The following is a 26,158-nucleotide window of genomic DNA, read 5'->3' on the forward strand; positions in this document are numbered from 1 at the left end:
TCACAGGACGGTGGGTAAGGCTTCAGCTCCGGCAAAATGCTGCTGACATATAAAGGCTAAATACTCACACAGAGCTACTGATTAATACCCCATGCAAATGCAAGACAGGGAGAAGTCATGGATGGTAGAGAAATGTCATGACATCAAATGATGTCTTTCCCATGTCTATCCTTGTGAATTAATGTGCCGCACTAAGCAGCATGTCCTTTAAGAGGCTGCAGCTTATTCCCAGGGGACTCCAACAGAACTTACTGACGTCCAAACAGTAATCTTCAAAAGACATCAAGTAACTGCGGTTTTAATCAAATAGTAACGTACAAATGGCATAATCATGAATGTTATTAGGCTTGGGAATTTAGAAATGTATTCAAATCAGTTCCTCAGTGGGATGATGCTGGAACCTTTAGCGTCAAGAATTTTTTTTTCTTTTTTAAAAACTAAAATTGGTGTAACAGTAAAAATCGTTTCATTTATATTTGTTTCAATATGCATCTGGCTTTTGTAACCTCTGACTTTGGTAAGTGAATCACAGCAGCACCGGTTTTTATTATCATTATTTTTATTCTAAAAGATTACTCAAAATCTGCTGTAAAAATTTATTGATGTTATTTTTTTTTTTACATTAAAAAAACCTACTGCAATCAGGAGGGAAGCAATTTTTTTTTGTAAGAAAACAATTTGAAGACATTTTACACATACATATTTTTGACACACATTTTCTAATTTAACGTCAATACAATTGTTCTGGTGGCAATAACTGCCACTACAGAAAACAAGAACTAGCAGTCAAAACCTAACATACACATAACATAAAGAAAAGCAACCATGACTGTTCAATGGGCTTATGATCAGGGCCATGTATACCAGAAGCTTCATGCTAGCCCAGTTTAACTCCAAAATCAGTTCTGATGTGTGTTTGGAAGAGCATATTGGTATGCAATCTTTAAACTAATAATATTATAATAGTCGACCTTAGTGGATTAGAGAAAAATCAATAATAAATTCAAACTTGTGCATCCTATTCTTGTTTTTCGAATAACTAAAATTGTTGCTGCATAATTTCCCCACAGATTGATGGAAGTTAAACATGGAAAAACATAAATATTATCTCAGTTCACCTCTTTCTTTATTTTTGGATTAACTTTAAAGGCTCATCATAATGACACCGACATGCAAGGACAACAAATGAATAATAAAATACTATAGGAAATAAAGTACATCATCTAAAATTCAGACTGCTTGATGAACTATCATTGAGTTTAAATGCAACTTTGCTTTAATTACTGCAATTAAAGTAATACTTTTACCACAGACACCAGTCTGATCGGTATGCTGATGCTCTCTGCACTGCAAGGCTTAAGCTGGAAAAATTCATGACAGAAAAGTTTACATTTCAGGAGATGAAAAACCGAGGTTTAGTTCACACAAAGTCAATGATTTCATGAAACTGTGATTATCAGGCAGTAATTTTTTTATTTATTTAACAGCAGATCAATTTACATTCCGCAGTAGAATAGAAAATTTGAGAAAATCCAAAGTATTCACAACCCTTTAAAAAAAAAAACAGTAACGTTCATGCACTCTTCTAACAGGCTTAACAATAGTAGAAACCATTACACAAATATTAAACATATCATCGGAACCAATACAAAGAAAAAAAAAAAAACCCACAGAGAGTCTTTCCATTATTCTGATGTCAGGGCTCTTGTAGCTGTAATGGTGAGCTTTTAGATAACAGGTGTCAATGTTTGAAGGTCTATTAGGCCCGGCTCTCCATTGTTACACATGTGAGCGAGTCGCAGAGCAGGAGGAGGAGGGTCCCGATGTACCAAAGCGTGATAAAAGCCCCCTCCCCCCGGTTGAGGGTACGAGTGTGTTCTAATCATAATGGTTTCGTTGACATGTAGTCTTTTTTTTTTTTTTACAAGAGGTCGCAAGGTTGTGGGAGAAAACATAAGCTGAGAGCTGGAAAATCTGTCTCACATTTCACAAGGCAGCAGAACACAATCAGACTCAGACTTTAAGACCTTCATTCAATTGGTAAGAAGAAGAAGAAAAAAAAGGTTAGGAATGAGAGGCTGCTTATGTATTTGGTATTGCCTTTTGTGGTATTTTGCAAAAAAATATAATAAAGAAGCAAGCGAAAAGATTCACAGAAAAAGTAAAAAAAGAGAAGAAAAAAAAACTTTTCCAGGAAAAACTATCATCAGAAACCCTCGACTTCTTACTTTATGATAACAAAACAGAATAGGAGAACTTCGGCTTAAACAGCGGTTAGAAGGTCACTCCTTACATCTTGGAGCCAAGCTGCACAAAGAGAGAAGTGGTGGAAAAAATAAGTTCTGAACAACCTTCATATGTCTTAATACAAATAAAACGGGGGGAAAAAAACAATTCTGGGTTCTCTGCTCCACTCTTTAAGCACTTTAATTCCAGTTTAAATAAAAGAACAGGATTGCATTTGCAGCAGTTCTGAACGCGTCTGTCTGCGTGCAGCAGGTGCACCGTGGCGTTCTGTATTCTGCGCACATGTTCAATCAGGACGAGGGCTTTGCGGATTCTAATCTCACACTTTGTGATCTCGAGATATCCACGAGGAAAGCTTTGTGCACTGGAATGTGAGGAAGGGGGTTTTGTCTGTAGCTGCAGCAGCGGCAGATTTACATTTTTCTATTAGCGGTGGAAAACAAAGGGACGTGACTGCGCAGGGTATGACTGGCATGGCTCAGAAGTGTAAAAAGAAGCTCATTGTCTTTGCTGTATAAAGATTTAGCAGGGGGAATTATTGCAGAAGTGACGCACCAATCAATCGGCGTAGCGACTGGAAGTCCTCTCGTTAAGCTCGTCGCTTGTTCAGATACTGAAATTTTGAATTTCTTTCGCAATTTATTAATTGAATGCATGACAATTAAAATACTTTTTTTTTTTTAAATGTACATTCCTTGTACAAATCTACTTTGTAAAAAGTTTACATTCAGTTGTTGAAACAAAGCAAAGGTTTGAGTTTTAGTCCTTCGAAAAACAGATTGGTCAGAATAAAAAAAACCCAAACCACACACAGAAAAAGAAAAAAAACAAAAAAAAAACAAAAAACGGTATTGGCTCAGAAAAAAACTAATCAATACATTTGTATTCCAGAGTATAAGTATTGAAATTTCATTCAAATTCAAAAATACTTTTGAATTAAGAGGATGAAAACAAACTGTTCAAGGCTAAACAGTAAATACGATTGTAAAAATGAACCAAACCCGAGAAACTGCAAACGTTTGATGTGTTTACCCCCCAGAGAGTCACAGTCTCCTTACTGCATATAAAGTGTAGAATATGACTGCTTGCCATATTCAAACAGCCAAAACTGAGGGGAATTATACCTGGGTCTGAATGAGCAGTAACTAACAAATTTGCAAAAGGCATCGTCTACTTCACATATTTGTCTTCGGCCATAAAAGGAAAGAACCAAAGGCTTTGGTTTGCTGTCCACAACTCGTTAATCCATGTCCAGATCCAGGTTGATCTCTGTGCTCAGGTTCAGGTAGAAGAAGGCGTAAACGCAGAACACAAAGAACAAAATCGCTGCAACAACCAGGAAGGCATCCTAAAGAGAACAAGAAAAGGTTTACATATTACTTATTTATGCAATTTCTACTCACATTTTGCTTTCCATCTAATTTCACAGCACAAAAGCCTGTAAAATAAAAAGCAATAAAAAAAAAAATAAATAAAAATGAAAGTGGCATTTCACTAAATTGATTTGTCCCTTGGTTCTCTGATGTCTTTTGAGGAGAAACAGCATGGATTCAGAAGAACACCACCACTTTGGAGAATGCTGTCCGGAAGAACACGAGAGGTCCATCCAACTATCTTTATTTGCAAAATCAGACAAACGGTACAAAGGACTCATGGTGTTTAGATTATATAATTTACTTACGGGAACACACACTCGTGCAGAATCTAACCGCTTTTTGGCACGGCTCTAAAGGGATTCCTCCATAATAATCACTTCTTTATTCTTTCCGCCGCAGAGGAAAAACAGAAGCTATTGGGCTGACAGAAAGCCAAAACGAAAGCAGATGTGTTTTCTTGTGTATACCTGTGTGTTTGCATGGAGATGGCTTTGCTTTCTTTTAAGTAAAAACAAGCCTCCGCAGTGGGAGTTCTGCTTCTGACGGCTCCATCTGCGCATTAATGACACAAACACACCCGGCCGATTCGTGGCAGGAAATCTTCCCGGCGAAATGGAAGCGAGTAGGTGATGGAGACTCGGAATTCACGGAAAAATGCAAACACCCTTCGTGACAGACGGGGAATTGCGAAGCTCATTTCATGAGAGAAATGTGTACAATGATAATGGACTTTTACTGAAAGATTTTAATGAACGTTTCCTTTACACAATAATTAAAAAGTTGTAGGAGATCTGTTTTAACAATTTCTTCTTTTAAAAACAACAACAACAAAAAAAACAACTAAAGCTGAAGCATGTGCAAATGTGACACGAGGCCAATTTTTTAGTCTTCAGGATGGGGAAGACAGGAGAACATACCATTTAGTTAGATCAATGTTTGTTGATCTTCTTGAGCAACGAGGACAAATGCATTGATCTAAACTTGCCCACATCAGGCAATAATTCCACAGACAGAGCAACAATTAAGACATTTAAACGAGGTGAAGTTGTGACAAACGAAGCCAGATCACGACCCAAGTTTATCTCATCACTACAGACAGTAGGGGAATGGAAAATTAGTTAAAAAAGGGGGAAAAAAACTCTACAAAGCACACTGTTTAAAAAAAAAAAAACTGCAGCAAATGCAGTCTCCATTACAATTATTAAATTCTATCTGCATGTTTCGAAGAAACGTCAAACCTCATGACCCAACGTGGGTCAGGAAACGCATATTATATAGTTCCTTAAATTAACTGCATTAGCAAATCACTTAACTTTCACCAAGACAGATTTTACACGCCACGTGCTTTTTTTTAATTCAAGCTGCACTTTCTGGAAAGTTCATAAAAAATCTGAATTGAGCCCAGATGCTTGCTTTCAAAACACGCTGTTGTGTTTTTACTCCGTTGTTGCAGCTCCTCTGCCAGTGATCCACCCACAACTCAACACAGAACAGCTTCAGAAGGCAAATTCTAGTTTTTCTTCTTCTGAGGAAGAACCGCTGAAGATGTCAAAACATTAATGTTCCCCTAGAACAGGAGTATCATAAGAGTTGCACAGCTGTTCTTTAAACTGTTACGCAGTCTAATCTAGGGCTCAATACGTCTTACAATTAAAACCTCTACAGAGAGATGGAAGAATTAGAGATGCACATGTTTTTGCCATACCTGGTCGATTCAGAGGTTGTTTTTTTTTCCCCCATTAAGTATTATAAAAGAAGTAAGTGAATGCAGCAAAGCATAAATCCCAAACCTCTCGATTTTTATGCATTTCTTTAACTGAGCCATTTATAGACTTATACATTTTTGATACATTAAATTGTCAGGTGGAAAAGGTTATTTTCCAGTATTCCACCTGCTGGTCACCAGTAATAGCGGATGAAGAAAACAGTGGTGGATCCATATAGAAAACATCTGAACGTACTTGTAAAATTAAGTTTTGCAAAACGAGCGATGCAGTCGCTGCACACGTTTTAAATTAATACTCAAATAAAAATCTAATTTCACAAGTCATGAAATTCAGCGTCCAGGGCGCTGAACTCCACCTCTGATCTTCACAGTAAAACTTTTTTTTTTCCCCCCCCCGACAGAAATGGCCTAATTTTTTTTCTAAAGATTTTCTATTGGTTAATTGTCAAACAAATTGAGGCTTTCCAACAAAGTGGTATTCAAGTTGAAAATGGGAATTTGGAGCGCTTGTTCATTATGTGCAGCTCAGACGATTACAATCTTCATCAGCTGGAGTTTCATTAGGGGCACTCAGAGTATTGAACAATGCCAGTAATTCTTTATCAAGAGAACTCATTAGCCGCAAACTTTCTAATCAGCGCCAGAGAGCTTGGAGGGCTGTGAAAGAGTGCAGAGTGCAGCCTGATTAAAGGTTATTCAAAAAAGAAACATTTAGTTTTCAGAAAACGAATGTGACCCTGGGAAAGTCAAAGTTATAACATGATTAAAACCTCCGCATTTTGTGTTTTTTTTTTTAGATTTAGTTTTTATCTGTTTTTTTTAAATATTATTTTTGATGCAATTGGTCTGTTTGTAGGCATGGGCGGGTTAATGGTATGAAGCACGCCAAGGTTTTCAAATATCACCGTTTCTTAGCATCTTCCATCTGATCCAAGTGAGATGAGAGAGAACGTCCAGCAGTGACCAGAGTTTTTGATGGATACGTGAAACATAGATTAAATCTGCCCCGTTTCCCCTCCCCAACTCGTTGCTGTGTACTGCCTGTCACCTGGCTGACAACTTTTGAGCAGTCTGCAATTATTTTTAGCCCCTAAAAATGGGCTAAAATCATCAATAAATACCTGGAAATGTCCTATTATAAGGAATAGTGTATATATATATATATATATATATATATATATATATATATATAATATAATATAAGTGAATCATGTTTTGCACCTTTTCTTTTGTTTAAATGTTTGAGTAAATACAGTAAAAATCTGTTTTTTGTTGTTTTTTTTACTCAAGGTTATAATCTTATTAGACTCTCTGGAGGTTCACAGGTTTCATAATCAAAAGTAAACAGAAAAACAAAACAAAACACAAAAAAACAAGAAAAAAAACAACAACACATTTAGCAAGCAGACAAAAAGCGCCATACAAATTCGACCCGACGGCCAAATTGCAGAGAGAAATGACAAATGAAAAACAACAGAATGAAAGAGAAAACAACAAAGAGATAAGACTGAGCACAAATGAGAGGTGGCAGGGGGCTAATAATAATAACTCCTCTCTGACTAAGACGATGGGGGTTGGGGGCTTGACAATTAAAAAGCATCAGCCTCAACCCAGCTATCTGTGTACACGTTGCAGCGTCTTGTCATCAGCCGCATTGGTCTTCATTAGCCTTGGCCCGCATTTATCTCCAACCCAGCAGCCACCAAACAGCTTAAAGTCCTCTCTTAATTGGAAAACTTTTAAATTTCATGCACTTTAGCTTCATATATTACCCGCCGGGCTCCTGCCGCTTGATTTACTTTTCCATTTTGCCCGGGCCTCGGAGAAAAAGGAAAGGGTGATCAAATCGCGGAGCCTTGATTGTTTTCTGCTTTTCTCTTTTCTGTGCTGGCAGCTTTGAAAATATAATAAAGACAGAAGCTATTTGACAAAAAAAAAAAACACATCAGAAAAAAAGCAGTTCGCTCCAGATACACACGTTTTACCAAATCTGCCGAAACAAAAGAAGACGCGATATTATTCCCTCCCCCTACTTCTTTATGAGAACAGCTGGTTACAGTAACTCGACTATGAAAACAAGCTGGAGGGGTTTCGCTGCAAACACTCAAGTCGTACAAAGCACCTGCACTTGATTGAGATCATTGTTTTCGAGGAGAGCGGCCCACTGAGTCGAGGCCCGCAAACACTTGCGTGTGCAGCCGGCAACACAAGAACACACACACACACCCTCAGACACAAACTCGCAGCCTCTCTGCCCACATTTTGATGGAGACCATTGGATGGGGGCCTGAGCACATCATCATCTTCATCACACGGCTCCCTCAGCTCCGGCGGCAGCTGCAGCAAACTCAGTGTGCTGGGAGCGCAAGTGCCCGTCGCCCTGGCGACGAGCCACAGCTCAGCAGACGTCCTCTCATCTGGTCTGATTTTCATTCCCCCTCCTGGGTTTGTTTGTGCGAGCCTGTGTGGGAATGTGTACATCAATCTGGACGCACCTACGTTTGTTTGTGTCTGCAAGTGGATAGACGCAGAAGCTGCTGGGGCATCTGTCCTGCAGTCACAAAGCACGAGTTGAACTCCACGAGTTCAAGCAACACACAAATTATTTTAGAGTTTCTTTCCGTGTGATTTAAATGTCTGGCTTTTACCCAATCTCTGACTGGCTAATTTTGATTTAACTTGAAGGAGGCATAAAAAAAATCTCTCTTTTCTAATCTAAGCCATTTATGGAATATAAATGAAATATGGGCAAGACTAACTCTTCATATTCTCCAAAACAGGTTAAGAACCCTTTCATGCATAGTGGTCACTACAGTGGACAGCTATCTAAAAGACATTTTCTTGTGCTTCTCGTGGATTTTTATGTTATAAATGCACACAGACCACTGAAGTGGACACTAATGCATCATAAAATACATTATCAACTACTGACCACCAGCTGCAAATGCAAGAAATTATTTTTGCTAAATCCAATATGGCCGACAGACAAAAAAGCACGCCGACCGACCCGGTCCCTCCTTCTACTGCAGACGACTCTTGCAGGTAAAAAAAAAAAATATTGTGACATCAGATAACCCCTAAAGAACAATACTACTGATGTATTTTTCAAATAACAACTTTGTTATTGGAGAAAATTACAATTGATCGCCTAAAAAAAAATAAAAAATTCCTACCTTTTTTTATGCTTTAAGAAAATAAAAATAAAAAATTGGAAAAAAAAATCCTGACACAAAGGAACATAATTCATGCATGAAAGGGTTCAAATAAACTACAACTACATTCAACATGTCAAAAAAAAAAATAAATAAATAAATCAATATTTACTTTCTTACATTGTGAAAACAGGGAGGGAGAAGGTATGACAGTAACATACTTTTCAACCCTTGAATCAGAAATGTTGGCAACCTTTTGGGAATCTCCGAGTTAAGACGAGTATCCACAATCTTAAGAGAATATTTACAAAGAATACCCCTCAGTTGCAAATGCTAACACAAATAAGCCTGCAAATCACATAACAAACACCAAAGGAAACAGAACAGAGCACAATTTTAGAAAGTAAGAGGAGGTGAGGGGGTGAAGTGATTAAAGGTTCTCCTATACATCGTGGGATAACAGAAATCGGCTCTCACTGACGGAGAAGCATGATTAAACTAAATTGAGTCATTTTGTACGCATCCGCCTCCCCTTCCCGGCGCCAAAGCCAGGTTGAATTATTTCGCACGTAGCATGTCTTGTGTGACAGGTCAAAGGTGTGTGTCTGAGTTTACACCCAAATGCTGGGTTGTGTGATATACATTTACCAAGATATACTGACCAAAAGGAAAATTACCTAAGGAACTTATTTAGACTGGTTATCTGTAGGGATTTATTTACACTTTAGTTAAAACCTGACCAAATTATTTCCTACTTGGTATGCTTTTTGCAATATTTTAGAAATATTTACTTTAGTTTACCTTGTGTTGCCACCCGCAGTAGTAATTTTCTTGTTGGCCAGTTACCAATGCCAAATCGACACTCTGTACTTATTTTCTATCTTCACTACCTTTACAAAACAGACAAAAAAAAAAAAACAAATAAAGAACTGCAACTTAGTTTCCACACAACACAAATTCACAAATGACAGATGGAGTATACCCAGAGTCATCATCTGTACTCTCCATCCTCTGCCAATTCTATGAGCAATTTCCCCTACCCAACTTTCCAGACTCGGCAGCTAAATAAGACTGCGGGAAAAGCTGTGCAGAAGTGAACAGAAGGTTGTTTGTGCCAATTAGACGAGGCAGGAGGCTTGTTTCCTGTGCTGCAGGAGAATGCTGCTGGAGCTACTCTGAAGGCTCTGCTTCTTCTCCAGGCAATCTGAAGGGAGAGACCGTAGACTGATCTTCTTGCCAGTTTCTTCCTCACTGCTGTCAGATCCCAACGCAGGGAAGAGGACTTATATTTCAGCTACATGTTATTTTTGCAAAACCACGCAGAACGAGTGCACTGGTGTCTTCATTAATACTTCAGGCAGGTTGTTTACTTGAGCAGGAAACATAATAAATAGTTACTGTTCGTCAGGCACTTTCTTAGCTTGTCTGCCCTGCCTCCATCCTCCGTTTTGCCAACTTATCCAGACTGTCCTGTTACTAGGACAGCCCTGAGACAGGCTGCCCTGACAGCTGCCAGATTCTCCATGCCTGCATGTCTGATAAATGAAAAATAGATAAATGAAAAAGAGAAACTGAGAAATTGATAATCTGAAAAATAAATAAATGAAAAATTGGGTTAATGAAAGAGGGAAATTGAAAAGTGGTTAAATGAAACCACTTTCATTTAACTACTTTTCTACAGATTAATTATTTTAGATTATTTTATTTTATTTTAATCTAAAATAATTAATCTAATTATTTTTAGATTATTTTTTAAAATTAATCTAATCTAAAAAATTAGATTAATTTTTTTAATTAAACTAAAAATAGTTTAATGAAAAATGGTTAAATGGATAAAGGAAAAATAAATAAATGAAAAAGGGAAATTGAAAAGTGGTTAAATGAAAAATAGATTAATGAACAATTGGTAAATGGATAAGGATAAATAAAAAATAGATAAATGAAAAAGAAATTGATATGAAAAAAAATAAATGAAAAATTGGGTTAATGAAAAAGCTAAATTAAAAAATGGTTAAATGAAAAATAGATTAATGAAAAATGGGTAAATGAAAAACAGATAAATGAAAAATAGATAAATGAAAAAGAGAAATTGATAATATGAAAAATAAATAAATGAAAAATTGGGTTATGAAAAAGCTAAATTATTTATTTAACTATTTTTTTATTTATTTCACTCATTTTCTTTATTGATTTATTTTACTCATTTTTTAATTTATTTCACCCATTTATTTATTTATTTAATTTTGGCTGAAATGGCTCTCCATAGAAGTGCGGGTGAGGAGAGAGAATATATAAAAGATAAGGCCTGAAAAAAAATCTTAACCAATATGGTGACATGCAGCTATCAACATCTCAGTTCAGAGTTAACACCAGATTCTTACCGTAAAGTTATCGCGACAAATTTAAGCATCACAAGCCAAAGTGACACTTTTACCACACATCTGGTTAAAAGGTGGAAATGGGGCAACACAGTTAGTTCGTAGCCCTGATTAACCAAATTAATAATAATTAAAAAAAAATACTTGACTAAACAAACAATAAGACCTAATTGAATAAATTCTGTGAACCCAGACCTACTACTTCTGATGGAGGAGGTAATATGACCTTAACGATAACTAGCAGAAATAGCTTCCAGCAATATGCAATAAAGACAACGTGGTTGAATAAACCTGCTGCTGGCTCTTTGTCCAGCACGTCTTGAGATGATGAGTCATTTTGAAGGGTTGGGAGCAGTTTGGTCAAGATTCATGAGCAAGTGTTGCAATCCTTGTTTTTAGCCACTGTTTTGATCCAACAAAAACATCAAAAACCCAGGATAAGAAGAAAGGCACTTTTTAGCCTAACTGGTCCAAAGATCATTTTTCAAAAGAAAGCAAACTGTGCACTTAATTTGGAAATCAATGTCCCAGAGACTGAGATTAGAGTCTAGAGGCACAGACTGTGCCTCACCTCAGGTCCAGTGTAAAGTTTCAACATTCGGTGATTATTCGGGTACGCCATTTGGGTATTGAAGCAGATGATAAAGTCAGATTGTCTCCAAGCTACACCACATGGATGTTAAGTACAGGTTGCATAAGCTGTACAGCACATGGAGGTAGCTTTCAGCAGGCCTGCATTTCTGAAATATTGAGTCTTTTGTAATCGTATTTTCTGAAAAACTGAATATTCAGTTTTCATTAACCGTTAGTCGTCACTTGAGGTATATCAAATAAATCTACTAATTATCTTTTGAATTATTTACTGAAATAAATTAACTTTTTTTTTTTTTTAAATATTCACTGAGGTACACCTGAAACATACTCCTGCACCCAAACCTAAAGTACAAGCACCAATGGAAATTTGATGCCGTCAGCCAGAGATGTAGAGGCCAGTGAAAGCTTTCAGAATTCAACGCAAGGCTGTGTGAAAGCAGAAAAAAAAAGAAACACTTTTTCAACTTAACATCATGCTAAAAAGAACTTGATGGGAAAGCAAGCATGACCAAATATCCATTACATTTAGGCGGAATTTCAATCAAACTCTCGGCCAAGAGGTCCAAGTCAGTTTAATATCCTCATCCCGGAGGTATTTTTAATCCGACCTCTGAAAATTCCCCCTCGTCTTGGGCACGAAAAACATAAATTATTCATGACTGATATCAATATTTCAAGATATGGACTAATCTAATTGGATTAAAGACGTGGTTAATGAGGCCCTGCATGTCTAAGAGATGCATATTTTAAAACCTGACCATTTCACCCAGTGTGTAATGTTGGATGTGATTTGCTCATTCTTTAAGCTCCTTGTGGCTCGCTGAGGCATTAATGAGGAAAAGAAGGGGCTGGCTTGTTATGAGTGTAAACAGAACAACTTTTTAATTGGCTAAAGAAAAACAACTGGTGAAAGGGAGGCTGGGGTGTTCACGAACTGCTCATTTACATACACTCTGCGGACGCAGGCGTCAGGCCAAGGAGGAGAGCTGGAGGGGATCGGGTGCCAGGACACACCAGGCCCAAGCGTTTTGAGATATAAAACACACTCACCACAAATTGTTTCTTCACTTAGATATGTGCTCTAAGTGAAGTCTCAGTGAGCCTTCAGGCCGGTGGCACAAATATAATGCCATAACTATTAGCAGCACAATCTGGGGCGACTGGACTGGAAGGGCGGTTTTCTCACTTGAAAAAAAAAAAAAGCGGTGTTAAAACACCCACGTATCCATGAATGTTACACACAAAATGGAAGATTGATGGTTTTGTGTCGGGGCAATGGTAATGACTTTTGGACTGCTCAGGCCTCGACTTTTCCATATTTTCTCCTCGTCTGCGCTGCATCTACTCTGTATATCTGACTAGCCTGGCCCACATGACACAGACATGTACATGAACAGCTGCGCCAAATTGGTGGCACTCTAGAGCCCTGAACTGAGGCTACTGTGTGCTGCTTAATAATACAATTGCACAACTTAATGTAGCCGGTGTCCTATGGCAGCCTAGATCATAATCAGCATGTTGTTATTCAATTTAATTTGCCAAAAAGACTGCAGAGACTTTAACACAATTTTCATCTTTACTTTTTAGTAATAACAACAAATATCACAATGAACTTTTAAGGGTGATGACGTCCCACAGTTTTGACCCACAGCCTTTAAAATAGCTCCGTAGCGTCTTTCAGACTGTTGCACGTGGACAAACAGAATATTGCGGCGCTTCCCTACTATTAGAGAAACGTTTTGCATTCCTGTATACACAATACCACAGCTGCATTTTTCATACCATGTAGAACATTGCAATTTCCTTTGAAGCCCACAATTCTTCCGTGGGTGTGGGGGCCACATCACATAATTACAGGTGAATCTGGTACATATCATTTCCTTCCCAAAAGGCCTACAGTGAGTTCCTGAGCCAGTACAGTAAAGAGTCGGGAATATTAAAAATGAGCCAGAGGCACACTCTCAATCAGACGGTTAGACAGACAAATAGAAATAAAAAAAAGAAGGTAGGCAGGCAGACGAGAGGAATTCCAGATAGACTGAGACAAACAGGCAGACTGGAGTGTAATATACACTCAAATTACACTGGAGGAGACAGAGAGGTTGTGCAATCTTACCCTAAATCCGGAGGAGTTTTTCTTTGCTTCAGCTTTCAATCGTGTCGCTTTTAAGACAGATTTTGTCTTTTTGTAGTCCTGCTTGCCTAAAATTTAGAGAACACAAGAAAAAAAAAAAAAAAAAACAGATCAGTGAGTGAACGTATGAGGGAGGGAAAAAAAAAAAAAAAAAAAAAACGGGTCTATGAGGCGGCACGTTCCCGCCGGCATCAGTATGCGTAAGGTAGGAAACCACTAGATATGGAAAATTTAGAAATGAATTGCCCAAAATTTTGGGTGTAGTTTAAACAAGCTTTTGCTTCAAACCGTAAAAGATAAATGTAAACCAACAGTCGTGAATGAAACATTAATACATTAAAATAAATATTTAACCAATAATAGCACATAAAAAAGGCCTAAATAGTGGAAACGTGATTGGCATTGCAGCAACCCGAGTCTGAATCCTGACCAGGGCTCTCTCTCTCTAGAGTTTGCATGTCCTTGTGAATGGATGAGTTCTCTCCAGGTACTCTGGCTTCCTCCCTCAGTGAAATTAATACGACCACGTTTGTCGTTTTAATTGGTCTCTCTACGTTGACTTTACGTTTGAGTGTTTGTCCCGTGTTGCCCTGTGATGGACTGACGTGCTGTCCCGGGCGTACTGCACACACCCATGTTTTTCATGTCTATAACTCAGTGTCTGTCAAATGGAACAAAATCTTTCTAATCTGAAACACCCACCTAAGCTTACTTGACATCCTTTTGGGATTGACTCCCACAACTGATATTTATAGGCAAACTTGCCAAGTGGCAAAGCAAGTGCAAATATGATTAACATGAGGCAAAGCCTTGGTAACATCGAACATTGAAAGCCAGCAACTTACTGAACACTGAGTGGTTGTAGTTGTGAGAGAGAGTCGTTTGGTGTTTCAAATTTTGTCAAAAACTTTTGTCAATAATTTGACAAACACAAAATTGGTGTAGAAGTTTAGTTCAGGTTCTCACATAAATTAAATCATCGTGCATTTTTCTTAAGGCCAGTCTTGCAAAGGACTGTCCATTTCCTGTCAGTGCAACCTCTGTCTGGTAAAATAAGTGAAAAGTAAAATAAGACACCCTAGAATTGTGGCCTCCACTTTAGTATGTACTGTGAAGAAAAGCAGTAGAGATGGATAGCGTGTGAACAATTTACATGCTTAAACATGGTGTAAACTTTGATATGATACCTGAAACCAAATACAGTGTATAACAGAATTAACTTAACTTTGACAAATGAGTTGAGGTGATGGTTAAAATCCATTACAGGAATGAGTTCTGATTGGTCAGGGGTTATTATCAACATCACGTTTTGAAAAAACAATGTTAAATCAATTATTTTAGAGTAAAGTTGAGTCTGTTTCACTTCCATAACAATAAATACAAACAGCTTAGCACTTATCGCTAAAGCCTCAGAAGAATAACAGTATTTTAGTATCAAGCAGAAAAACATCCTTTGTAATGTCACATGAGGACTCCTGCATGTGACATGCAGAGAACAGTCTAATTTCATTTAGGATGGAAGCATAATCCAGGAGAAAGAGTTTGAAGAAAATATCCTTATTTATTTATTTTTTTTGCACCAATAAAAAGGCGAAAAATAAATAGAAATTTGCATAAGATTCTAAAATCAAGTTTTCTCTCTATTATATGGGTAGTAAAGAGAAATGACCATGTTTTTTTTTTGTGTGTGGTTTATATTCATCATTCTCCCCTGTAACTTTTTCTGAAATTTCAAATTCATTCCGCCTCCCTTTCTCTTTCCATTCCTTCAGGTGCTACACCCTTCCTTCGCCTCCCGCTGACTCTGTGTGGGACTAATAAAAATGGGGAGCGTGTTGCCAGAAGCAGACAGTGAGCAAGTGGGAATTCATTAGGGGGCACTGGATGTCTCCTTCACTTGACAGAAAATGGAAAGGGGGAATTTGGTTGGAGAGAATTGCTCTCACCTCGCTATTCACACAAACGCTACAAAGCTTTGCAGACCGCAAACAACTGAATGTACAATCGCATCAGAAAGCAGTGGAGACCGAGACACTGTAAAAAAAACAAAGAAAAAAGTCAGCCAAATCAACTCATCTTCATCTGTTGCTGATGAGGAGCAGTAAATCCTAGAATTATTGAAGGTACGAAGAATCATAACCATTTCCATTGCTTGTTTTTTTTTAAGTAAGCAAGCCAATTATAAATGCACTTTATTCCAACAAAATGTTTTCTATTTAAAAATAGAATGGAGTCCCATATGTGAATAATGATGTGTCATATGGATCCACTGTGTCTTGAGAGAAAATTGTACACTGGACTCAGTTTGTTTTCTTGATTTTAAAGGTTGTAAAAACAACAGTGTATATCCCTTAACACGTGGTGTATAGTTTGTATTTGCAGATCTACCAATATGGGTTTGTTTTGACACATTTAATATATTTATAAACTGAATGTGAATATATATATATATATATATATATATATATATATATATATATATATATATATATATATATATATATATATATATATATATACACACACACACATACACACACACACACACACACAATATTTTAATTCTAATTACTTTGATTATGTTTTGTCAAATTGCTAGGTCATGCAGAATGTGGAACAAGAAAAATAAACCTGGCATACCTTTTTATCATTTTATTCTCCCCTCTGGTTATTTATTACTCCAAAAAGTCACTCCATTTTACAACTTTATGTTCTGTGTGAGTGCTGGCAAGAGCCAAGAAGTGGCTGTATTATGAAAAAACAAAAAAAAAAAAAAAACATAAGAACCAGGTGGTTCTTATTCACTAATAAAATGAAGCAGATGTTTTAAGCAGGTTTTATGCTCCTATGCAAGACAACTGGACTAGCAGATGTGGTAAATGAGGATTTAAATGTTGCAGATTTGCACCGCATCCGAGTAGGACGGGTTTTCAGACCTGCAATTGCTTTGGTTTGTGTAGAGCAGAAAAGGGGAGAAGAGTGCATCCATGCAAATATACCCAAAACTGGAAATAGTTGCTAGGCGACCGAAAAGTTACCCGAAAAGTGCAGAGTTTTTCAGCTGGAGACGTGAATGCAGAAAGTATCTGTCAAGCTGTCATGCGCGAGCCCTGGCATTACTTTTACAGATGAGGAGGAGGAGTAGAAAAGGGAGGGGAAGGAAGAGACAACCAGCAGCTAAAAGGGTTTGGGTTTATAAGATCCTCGGAGTCAGGGGAAGCTGAGGCTCATGCAGAAGCTGCACTTATTCAGTGACTGGTTCAACAACTCCTTCACACAGAGCAGGGAAGCAAGTTGACAACCTGTTGAGGAGAGGTGCAGTTAAAAAAAAAAAAAACATGGAACAAGGGAGTGATCTGTGTACTCACACAGTGTGAGAAGCTCTTTGATTAGAAATGTCAAAGACTAATCAGTTAAATAAGATAAAATGTTAATCTACTCCTGCTTCCTGTGGATGGATCTCACCAGACTTGCTCACATCTTTTTTTTTTTTTTTTTTTTTAAATTTTGGCTACAGTTAAAGTTATCTCTGCTTATGTGAATCACAGCTGTGCTAATGTCTTGGTCTTCTAGTGCCTGGATTAGCTATGACACATGTTAACGCCAGGTCTGAAAAGACCATCAAAGTCTTAAGATCAGGTGAGTTCATGGTAGGTTTTGGAAGTTGATGGGTTCAAGTCGAGGTGTAGAACTAGCAACCTGGCTCAAATGGAGTATGACCGTACCTGCCGCTGAAGTAATCTCTAATTAAATGTCAAAGGAAGAGTAGGAGGATAAAAGTGGCTTGGCCTGCCAATCCACTTAGTGTTTCGTGTCCTTCCCCCCCTCTGCTGGCTTGACATTGCATTTAAATGGTGTCTGATGAGAGAGTGGAGAAATTAGTTTTTATCTTGATCCATTCCTCTGCTTAGCATAATGAGACAGGTAGGGGGTATTAGCTAAAATTAATCACATTTGATTGAGCACTCGGGGGAAGGAGTAGGAAGGGGTGTATGACTTGCATATCATACAAATTTGCTATTTAACTGAAACCAGAACAGGAGCAGACATCTAAGAATATCACAGTTTGTTTGAATGATAAGGAAATGAGATTACTACTGTTGCAGCCCTACATGACATGTTCATTTTCCTCTGACTGGCTGAAGGCTCATCCAGTTATACTCAGGAGAATACGGGTCATTTGCCAATGGGATCAGGCAATTGAAAAATTAGTTGAGGGGTTTCAGATCAGTTTGCATTTTCCAATAAGTCTGGCCGTGCTCCATAACCCAGAACAATTATACGTTTCTGCAACAATATTCCGACTAGGACATAGCTTTATTATTAATTAGATTTTGTTTAATCTGGAGCAGTAGATTAAGAAGTAGTGTCGTTACTGGCTTGGTTGCTAGTTACGTATTTGGTTTGTGTTGGTTCATCTGTAGAAAATACATTTTAGTGCTAACTCTTAATTTGAGAGATTAGATCTCGCCGATTCTTTTTACAATCTTGAGCTGGAATGAACATTTTTCTGCTGAGTCTTTATAAATCCTGACCCTGTGAAATGCTTACAACTCTGTTCATGTAACAGAGCAAGTACTGATTCACTGCATTGCGGTAATGAGAGGAGTTATGTCTAACATACACAGCTTATACATATATATTACATATTTTTTCCAAGTGTATAAAATTATGGGTGAAAGTTTTTGACAGGTTAAAGTATGACGGTTAACATAACTATGCTACACATGCAACAAGCACACAGTAGAGATTTTATCACCAAGCCAACCCTGGAGTTCAACATGTCCACTTTGATCAACTTTGAAATATAGGCGTCCATCTGCATGGACAACTTCCAGAAGTTTTCAACAGGCAGCAGGAATTACCGAATGGACTGAGTAAACACTTGCAGTTCCACATAAATACACGTCCCACCCAGAGGCCAGTCAATTATAACAAGGTTAATAATGGTATTTAGAAGGAAAGTGTCAACAGCAGCCTTTGATTGGCCATCAGCTATGGCAAAAGCACTCCAGCAGAGATGATGGTGCAGCTCAGCAATCACTCCAGAGTACTGATAAATGAATAAGCCACATTTTACCATTTCAAAATACTACATGCCGCCAATTCCATCTCTTAGATAAATTTGCGCTATCGTAGAAGATAGCAATTTTCCACATTGACTACACACTTTTTGTGTTTGTTTTGAAGCCTTCTTGTTAAACAGTGGTATAATAGGACATAATAGGACAAAACTTTAATGTGCCACGAAGCACCACACACAAAACACAACAAATAAAAAGAGAAGGAAAGAAAATATAATTTTCTTCACTTCTTCTTCAATGTGACTGCAGGAGCTGAGCTTGTTATGTTTGTTGAACCTGAACGATTTAGCATAATGGCAAATATATATATTTATGCCATTGTGTGTGTGTGTGTATATATATATATATATATATATATATATATATATATATATATATATATATATATATATATATATATATATATATCAGGAGACTAAATTGTCTTATTCATCTGTCACTACATGAAAACACAACAGAGCCTGCAGAGTGAAGAAAGAATGGACATTTCTCAACAGGCTGTCGCAAGACGCAGAAAAACAAATATTTTAGTCTGAATACAAAGTCTTTTTTTTTTCCTTCAACAATAGGAAAGAAAATCACAGGTTAACAATAAAATAGTTAAAAAAAAATAAATCAATTGCAAAACAAGCCACTAAAAATTATTTTGCTTAATAAAGATGAAGACCTCAGTGACTCTTGTTAACACAAAAGAAACACCGGGAACAACAGAATAATCTGAGGACGTGAATCAGCAGGGGGGCAAAAAGCAATCATCCGCTGAGGGGAAGTGTGTCAGAACAATACAATAAATGGTGCAACAAAGACGTAGCTGAAAACATCTTCGGGAGAATGTGCGTCTCTTGGGAAGGTTTACCTTTAAAGGCACTTAAATAAGTTGCATGCATATATGTGCGATTCTTCTGTTCTGTAGAACGGCCATAAAAAATGTAAATCGTGGCATGTGGATTTTATTTTCTTTTGTTTTCAGTGAATGAAAACAAATAAATTGAGACCCCTTCTCAACCTGTTTGATGAGAGGTATTTGTATGAAGGCTATACATATTTAAAGGCCTCACATCTCATCAAGCACTTCTTTTTAATGTTATTTATATTTTGTTATAATCCAAGAAGAAATTTTTATACCACCTAAACAGCAAGAACATTAGTATAGAAAAAAGGACAAGAAAAACATAACCGGGAAATGCATAAGCATTCGCCTAAGTGCCTTGAGGCTCTATAGCATAGCAAACAAGGCAGCATAATGGTTTTCTGCTTAAAAAGACAGCAAGGAGGAGATCTACAGTGCGGCAGTACATGTATGAACCAAAACAACGGCAAATTAGACTTGATTAAACAGCTGACATCTGGGATTAAAAAAAAAAAATTCAAGCTGAAGCAGAACTGTACTTTACAACATGACAATGGCATAAAACATCCCAATAGTGTGGCGTCCTAAATTTATCCCTCAGAATATGAATTTATGTTGATGTCTTTTATTTTATGACTAAAACAAGGTGGTGTTTTTATGTTTAGCTTTAATTAATCAACTTTGTTTTTCAGTGAAAAATGAAGCGTGTGAACATGGACACATGTAAGAACTGCACAAGACTGTATATGTTGGGGAAAATATCTGTAATCAAAATATGTTGAAATATATTTCCAGCAAGTAGATTCCACTAATCCCTATTTTTCAATCAGAAGATTGTTGCATTGTCGCAACTCCAGTGTATTCTTTCACTTTTTTCTATACCAGCATGTAAACCGTCTGCTGTGCATCATTAATTCCTGCTCACCATGCACAGATACAGTTGTTGTTGCCTAGTGATCGCAGTCGCTGATCAAAACCAACCATGGATGTCTCTCCATTAAATAGGGGGAGGGGGGGAAATCATCTTTGTCTCAGGACTCTGGAAGTACCTCACGTAATGAGATAATAAAACTGTATTTTTAATAAATATTAAAAACAGTTTTCAAGGTTTATTTTATAAGTTAATGCATATTCTCACAATTATCCAGTCTAGCAGAGAGAGAAAAAAAAAAAAAAAACAGCACAAAGGATTTGGCATGAGCCATGGGTATACAAGTACTTCATTCAAATCTTTTGCATAATTTTAATCAGGATTTTTGTCCAGGGTGTACCAATAACCCAATGACACCAGCCCCTCTCAGAACCCTAAGGAGAACGGGGCATAAACTATGGTTGGATGGATGATGAGCACAAGTACTGTCAAATTAAAGCAGTATTAAACATGAACAAAACAGCAGCACACACAATATCATAGAGGCCGTGCTTTAAGCACAGTAACGTCCTTCAACAGAGAACTGTGTCCAGGGCGTAATAGTTTCAGTGAACCAATTTGATATAGGCCTTTGTGAAAGTATTTATCCAATCTTTTTTGTCACAATTGAATATTTAAAATCATCACTAGAAACTCTTCCTCTGAAATACTTCAATACTTGAATAAATAAAGCTTTTGGAGAGACCAGGTAAGAGTAATTACTTAAATCCAGGTAGGATGCATGACCTTAAAGAGGCCATTCAAGCTTAAATAAGTAAAGAAATAAACTTCAGATATTCTGAGATGAAACCAATTCTGCCAATAAGACTGAACTAAAATTACTCTTCAGTAAAAACACCTAAGGCCAGTTATTACAAATGCTTGATGGCTGTTCTTGCTGGCAATGGCAGCAAAATCAGACATTAGGTTTGGGGTTTCATCACTTCTTCCACACTTGAATGGCTTTTCTGTGAGTATTTAATGAAATAATAGATTGAAAACTCAATTTTATATTTGTGGAAGTTATCTTTGTTTAATATTTTAAAAAAAATCTGATGATCTGAAACTTTTACATGTGACAAAAAAAGTGAAAACAGAAAAAATAAGTAAGAGAGCAAATATGTTCTCGCCTGACATTATGTGAAACTAACACACAACAGAAAACAAAAACTATGTTTTGGGACTCTGGAAATATGAAACTTAATTGCAGAAACCACAAAAGGATATTTGGGATAATTGTGGAATCTTTCCTAAAAGCTTCTTATTAAACCTACATTATAGTTAGTTATGAATGATTTAAACACAACAGTTTAGAGTAAAACAACAAGTAAAAGATCAACTTTGTGAGTCAGATGATCATCAGGAACTCATTTTCAAAACTTGGTCTTTTGATTATTATATAACCTTGCTATAATGTCTTTTATAAAAAATAAAAAATTACAAAAAGCATATCACGATCTCTTCAAACTGTTACTTAAATGCTAGCTCTATTTTATTTTGATCTTCTAAAATTAATTAAACAACTCCTTTAAATCTCTGCTACATTCGTACTGACTGTGTCATGTGGATCCATCTGGAAACTTACCGATCTGCTTTCTGTATTGATCAACTGGTAACTTGGTGGCACCGGCATCCTTCTTGCCCATCCTTCCTCTGCTGTCTGAGAGGAAATAAAAAAGGGGGGGAAAAAAGACCATTTTACAGCTGCTTTCACTGCTCACACCTAAGCATTTAGCTTAATCAAATTTAGCTCCTTCATCCATTTTCTGCTGCGGTAAAACATAACTCGCAAAATCTGCCGAAAAGCTTCAAGTAATTGCACAATCGTATACGGAGACAGAGTAAGTCAGTTTTGATCAGCCAGATGGTTTATCTTTTCACATACATCTGGCGCACATAATTAAATTAATTCTCACCACCTTCCATGTGCGCTCGGTTCGCAGTGTGAGCTTCCTATCGGTCTCATTTAGCATAGCGCCGTTTCTCTTCACACCATGAGTTCTCTTTGATTACTCTGACAGCTCAGAGGTAAAATATATAAAGAGAAAGAGCTAAGAATAATACAGACGGTATCCTGCTGGTGACTACATTTGTGTTAAGACATAAACACCTCCCTGTAGTTTATGAATTGTTGTCAAACCATATGTTTGTAATGTTTTAATAGCTCTTTTTCCCCCACTGTTAAAACTTAAAATGCCCTAAAAATAACATTCATATCCCTTGACTTTTTCACATTTTATCACATGACAACCTTCCATATATTTCATTGGGATATTATTTCAGGGCCCAATTCATTGTAGAAGATCACTGTGAGGACAGGGGACTGACAAGTTTTTTTGTTTTTTTACATTTCCCACAATAAAAATCTGTAATTAGCCATCTGATACATCTTCTGATACTTCCGAATAAAATCCAGCAAACACATTGCCTTCAGGAGTCGCATAATTATTAAACAGTTTAAGTGTTTTTAATAACTTCAACTGCTCTATGGAGGCCTCAGAAGTTTGTTAGAGAACATTAGTTAACAAACAGCTTTACGACGACCAAGCAGCACAATAGAAAAGACCAGGAATAAAGTTAGAGAAGCCTAAAACAGAATTACATTGCAAAACAATATTCCAATTTTTCGACGTCTCATAGTTTGCTATGCAAAAGTAAAAAACACCAATGTACCAAGAAGAGGCCGTCTACCTAAACTCACTGGCCAGAAGAAGGAAAGTGCAAAGATCCACAGTTGCTGACAGGATAATCATTTGTCATGCTCTCCACAAATATGGGAAATGTTGAATTGTGACAAGCTATAACAAGTACAGGATGGAGTTTTTCACACAGGCGTCAAATCAAACATCATCATTCTGTGGGGATGATTTCTTCAACAGGGACCAAGAAGTACGGATGAGCTAAATATAGCTCCCATCCATAGCTAAATAGTACTCAACAGCTACAAATGAAAATGAAAATAAAATGATTGTATTTAAAAGTCAGAGAGAGGAAAATGTGTACATGCAGGTGAGTACATGGAGAGAATAGAGAAAAACAACTATCCGCATCCAAAAGGAACAGAAGCAGCGGGACAGTCTGGAGAAGCAGCTGGGGAATAGGAAGAGAGAGAACCCGAATTAGCATGTTCAAGTAGCGTGGCTGGCTGTTGCTCCCGACTGATACCTTCTCATGGGAGACCGCTGCTGCTGCCACCTGAGTTTTACCTCCTGCTAACAACATTGTTCACAAGCGCATTTCTAACCCGATAGGGCTAGCAAGAGGAGAAGGATATATGTGCAGCTATTGTTCTGAGGCAGTCGGAAACCACAGTCAGTAAGTTAAAGGAAACAGGAGAGAGAGGAAAAAAAACAAAATTGAAAACCTTAATATTTAAAGTTAGAAAGAGTGAAAGCACTGAGCTGCTTTACTGTCTTGCAACATGATAATATTATACCTGCACTTTAAAAGGAGAATAAAAATTCAGCAGCATTTATTTTCGTGTGCAATCTTACTTCCTCAGATTTTAGGGATGTCCAAATCAGGTTTTTTTGCCAACCCCCCCTCGCCCCCCACCCCCCCCCTCGAGTTCAAATCATTTGATTTTGAGTGTCCAGCATTGCTCAGTCCTGATGCTATACTTCAATATTACATTTGAAAAATTAAGAAAAGAGAAGAAACAGATCCAGAATGTCCCTAATTGTTACTTTAATCTCCTTATTTATCCTGTGAAATCTAACCAAAAAAAAAGAGAGCGAGAGATCAAGCATTACAGAGCTTCCGAATCTTTTGTGGAGTTCATTAAAAATAAAAAGAAAGTGTGTTGAAAATAAAGCTAATATTAGATTAGAAGTCCCTTTTAGTGCAGTTTATTTCTACGTCTGCTTCTCTGCACGTCTCTGTTTTCATTAAGTTGTAAGCTTCATACATCCAAAAACAACACGTTAATGTCATGTTGGTCCCCTGCAGCAGTCATTTACCTAGTCAAGTAGCCAATCCGTGATCTTACTGCAAGATCAAACATTCTGTATCTGGGTCTTTTCAGAACTAGAATAATAATATTTGCCCACCAAAAATGAAGCAGGATTTCTGCTATTTGAAGGGAAAGTGTGTGTGCACATCTGCATAACCATGTCCCCTTACCAATGTTTCTGGCTCTCTCCTAACGGGTTTGTGACAATCAAAGAGCTCTCACAAGAAACTCGATCATGAAAAACTGCTGTAGAGCAAACATAGGATCCAGGAGTCCAATTTCCATGAGAATATGCGGGACCAAAGGCGCTCAACACAAACAAAAAATCAGAGAAGGTACTTTTTGTGTTTGACAAAATGCAGTAAATAGAGTTATGGAGTCTGGCAAATAACAGCTCTTAAATAAAAAGAAGACGTTATAAAGATGTATTTATTAAATGGGTGAATTATTTTTAGAAGTAATGATTTGCACTTTTAATAATATTTCTGTGAACTATAGCTAAGAATGTTTTCTTTTATTACAACATACGAGTATTTATATTAACTAGAGAGTAAATGTGCACATAACACAACTTTCCAAAAGGTAACAAACACATTCTAACTGCAACAGCTTCTATTCACTGCATCATCGTGCATACTTACAGTTATCCTTTTTGTCGAGAAAACGAGTTATTTAGGCGAGGGTCCTCTGTATTATACTTCCCCTGGTTGACGTACGTGAGGAAGCAGAGCTGTTGAAATGTCTGTTTAGATGTACTTCGATCCAAATTTCTCCAGAATGCCAACACATCACTACTTCCTGAAACAATTCCTGCTTTACGTGACGGACATAATTTTGTCCAATCAGAGGCGGGATCGCTTGACTTTGACCAATAACGTGAAGCCGGGTGGAGGAGCAGAGAGCGCAGCAGGAGCGCGTGATTCTAACTTATCCCAACACAGAGGATGTTCAAAAACATCAGGATTTTTTCACTCCGGTAGTTATGGATCCGAACCACATTCTGCTTGCCATTCTTTGACATACACAGTCTCTCTACTTAAAAAACAACCCATCAAAACTCAAAACGTCTCTGTTGTACACACAATAACACAAGAAGGTAGCTATCTTAAAGTGTCATTTTACATTTAATTTCATTTATTTATGTATTTCAAACATGTTCTCTCGTTTTTTTTTGTTTTTTTTAAAAAGAGAGAGAGAACAAGCAATCAGTGGGACAGAGAAAAACGTGTGCATACATAAGAACAAAATTATTTGTTTATCACTTTTCTGTTTGAAAAGGAGTAGGAAGAAGTGACACTTATTTAATCCTACCTCCAGGGCCAGCCCAAGCCTCCATGGGGCTCTAAGCGAAATTTGGTTTTGGGGCCCTCTATTTCTGCTAATAATCTGGATTGCTGCAATCAGCAGTCAGGTCGATTAGGTCATTCACACACCCACTATAAACGTATCATCTCTGATAGTGCTCAATTTAATGACATATATTACATACTGACTCAATAATTGTCAAAATTTGTAAATAAATAAGAAAAATATGCTGACAGTGAAAATCATAGTTACTGATTTTCTTTGTAAGACCTGAAGCAGGAAAGCAGTCCCAGACCATCATGCTGCCACCGCCTTAACAGTCGGTAAGATGTTCCTTTACTAAAATGTTGGATTGATGACAGGAATAATAGGATGTTCACCTCCCAAAAGTTCCATCGATTGGTCAGAAACAATCAGTCAGAGCCAGGATGAGGGTTTTAGTACTGACAA

General features: G+C 37.3%; 1 protein-coding gene across 2 annotated transcripts; it reads right to left on the reverse strand.

Annotated features, from left to right (window-relative positions):
* Positions 1–1,453: 1,453 nt before the first annotated feature.
* Positions 1,454–25,237, reverse strand: triqk (triple QxxK/R motif containing). 2 transcript variants are annotated; one of them, XM_088010238.1, is made up of 4 exons: positions 25,045–25,237; positions 22,037–22,107; positions 13,590–13,675; positions 1,454–3,595 (listed from the first exon to the last, which is right to left on the reverse strand). In XM_088010238.1, the coding sequence occupies exons 2-4, from the start codon at positions 22,095–22,097 to the stop codon at positions 3,488–3,490; spliced, it is 255 nt and encodes an 84-aa protein (XP_087866364.1). In that variant the 5' UTR covers positions 22,098–22,107; positions 25,045–25,237; the 3' UTR covers positions 1,454–3,487. The 2 variants fall into 2 exon arrangements, with proteins under 2 accessions (XP_087866364.1, XP_014865228.1); XM_015009742.2 differs by having other exon boundaries at positions 22,037–22,111.
* Between the last annotated feature and the right edge of the window lie 921 nt (positions 25,238–26,158).

The sequence above is a fragment of the Poecilia mexicana genome, unplaced genomic scaffold (genome assembly GCF_051168715.1).
Source record: "Poecilia mexicana isolate PSO_F unplaced genomic scaffold, ASM5116871v1 scaffold_11, whole genome shotgun sequence".
Classification (NCBI taxonomy): Eukaryota; Metazoa; Chordata; class Actinopteri; order Cyprinodontiformes; family Poeciliidae; genus Poecilia; species Poecilia mexicana.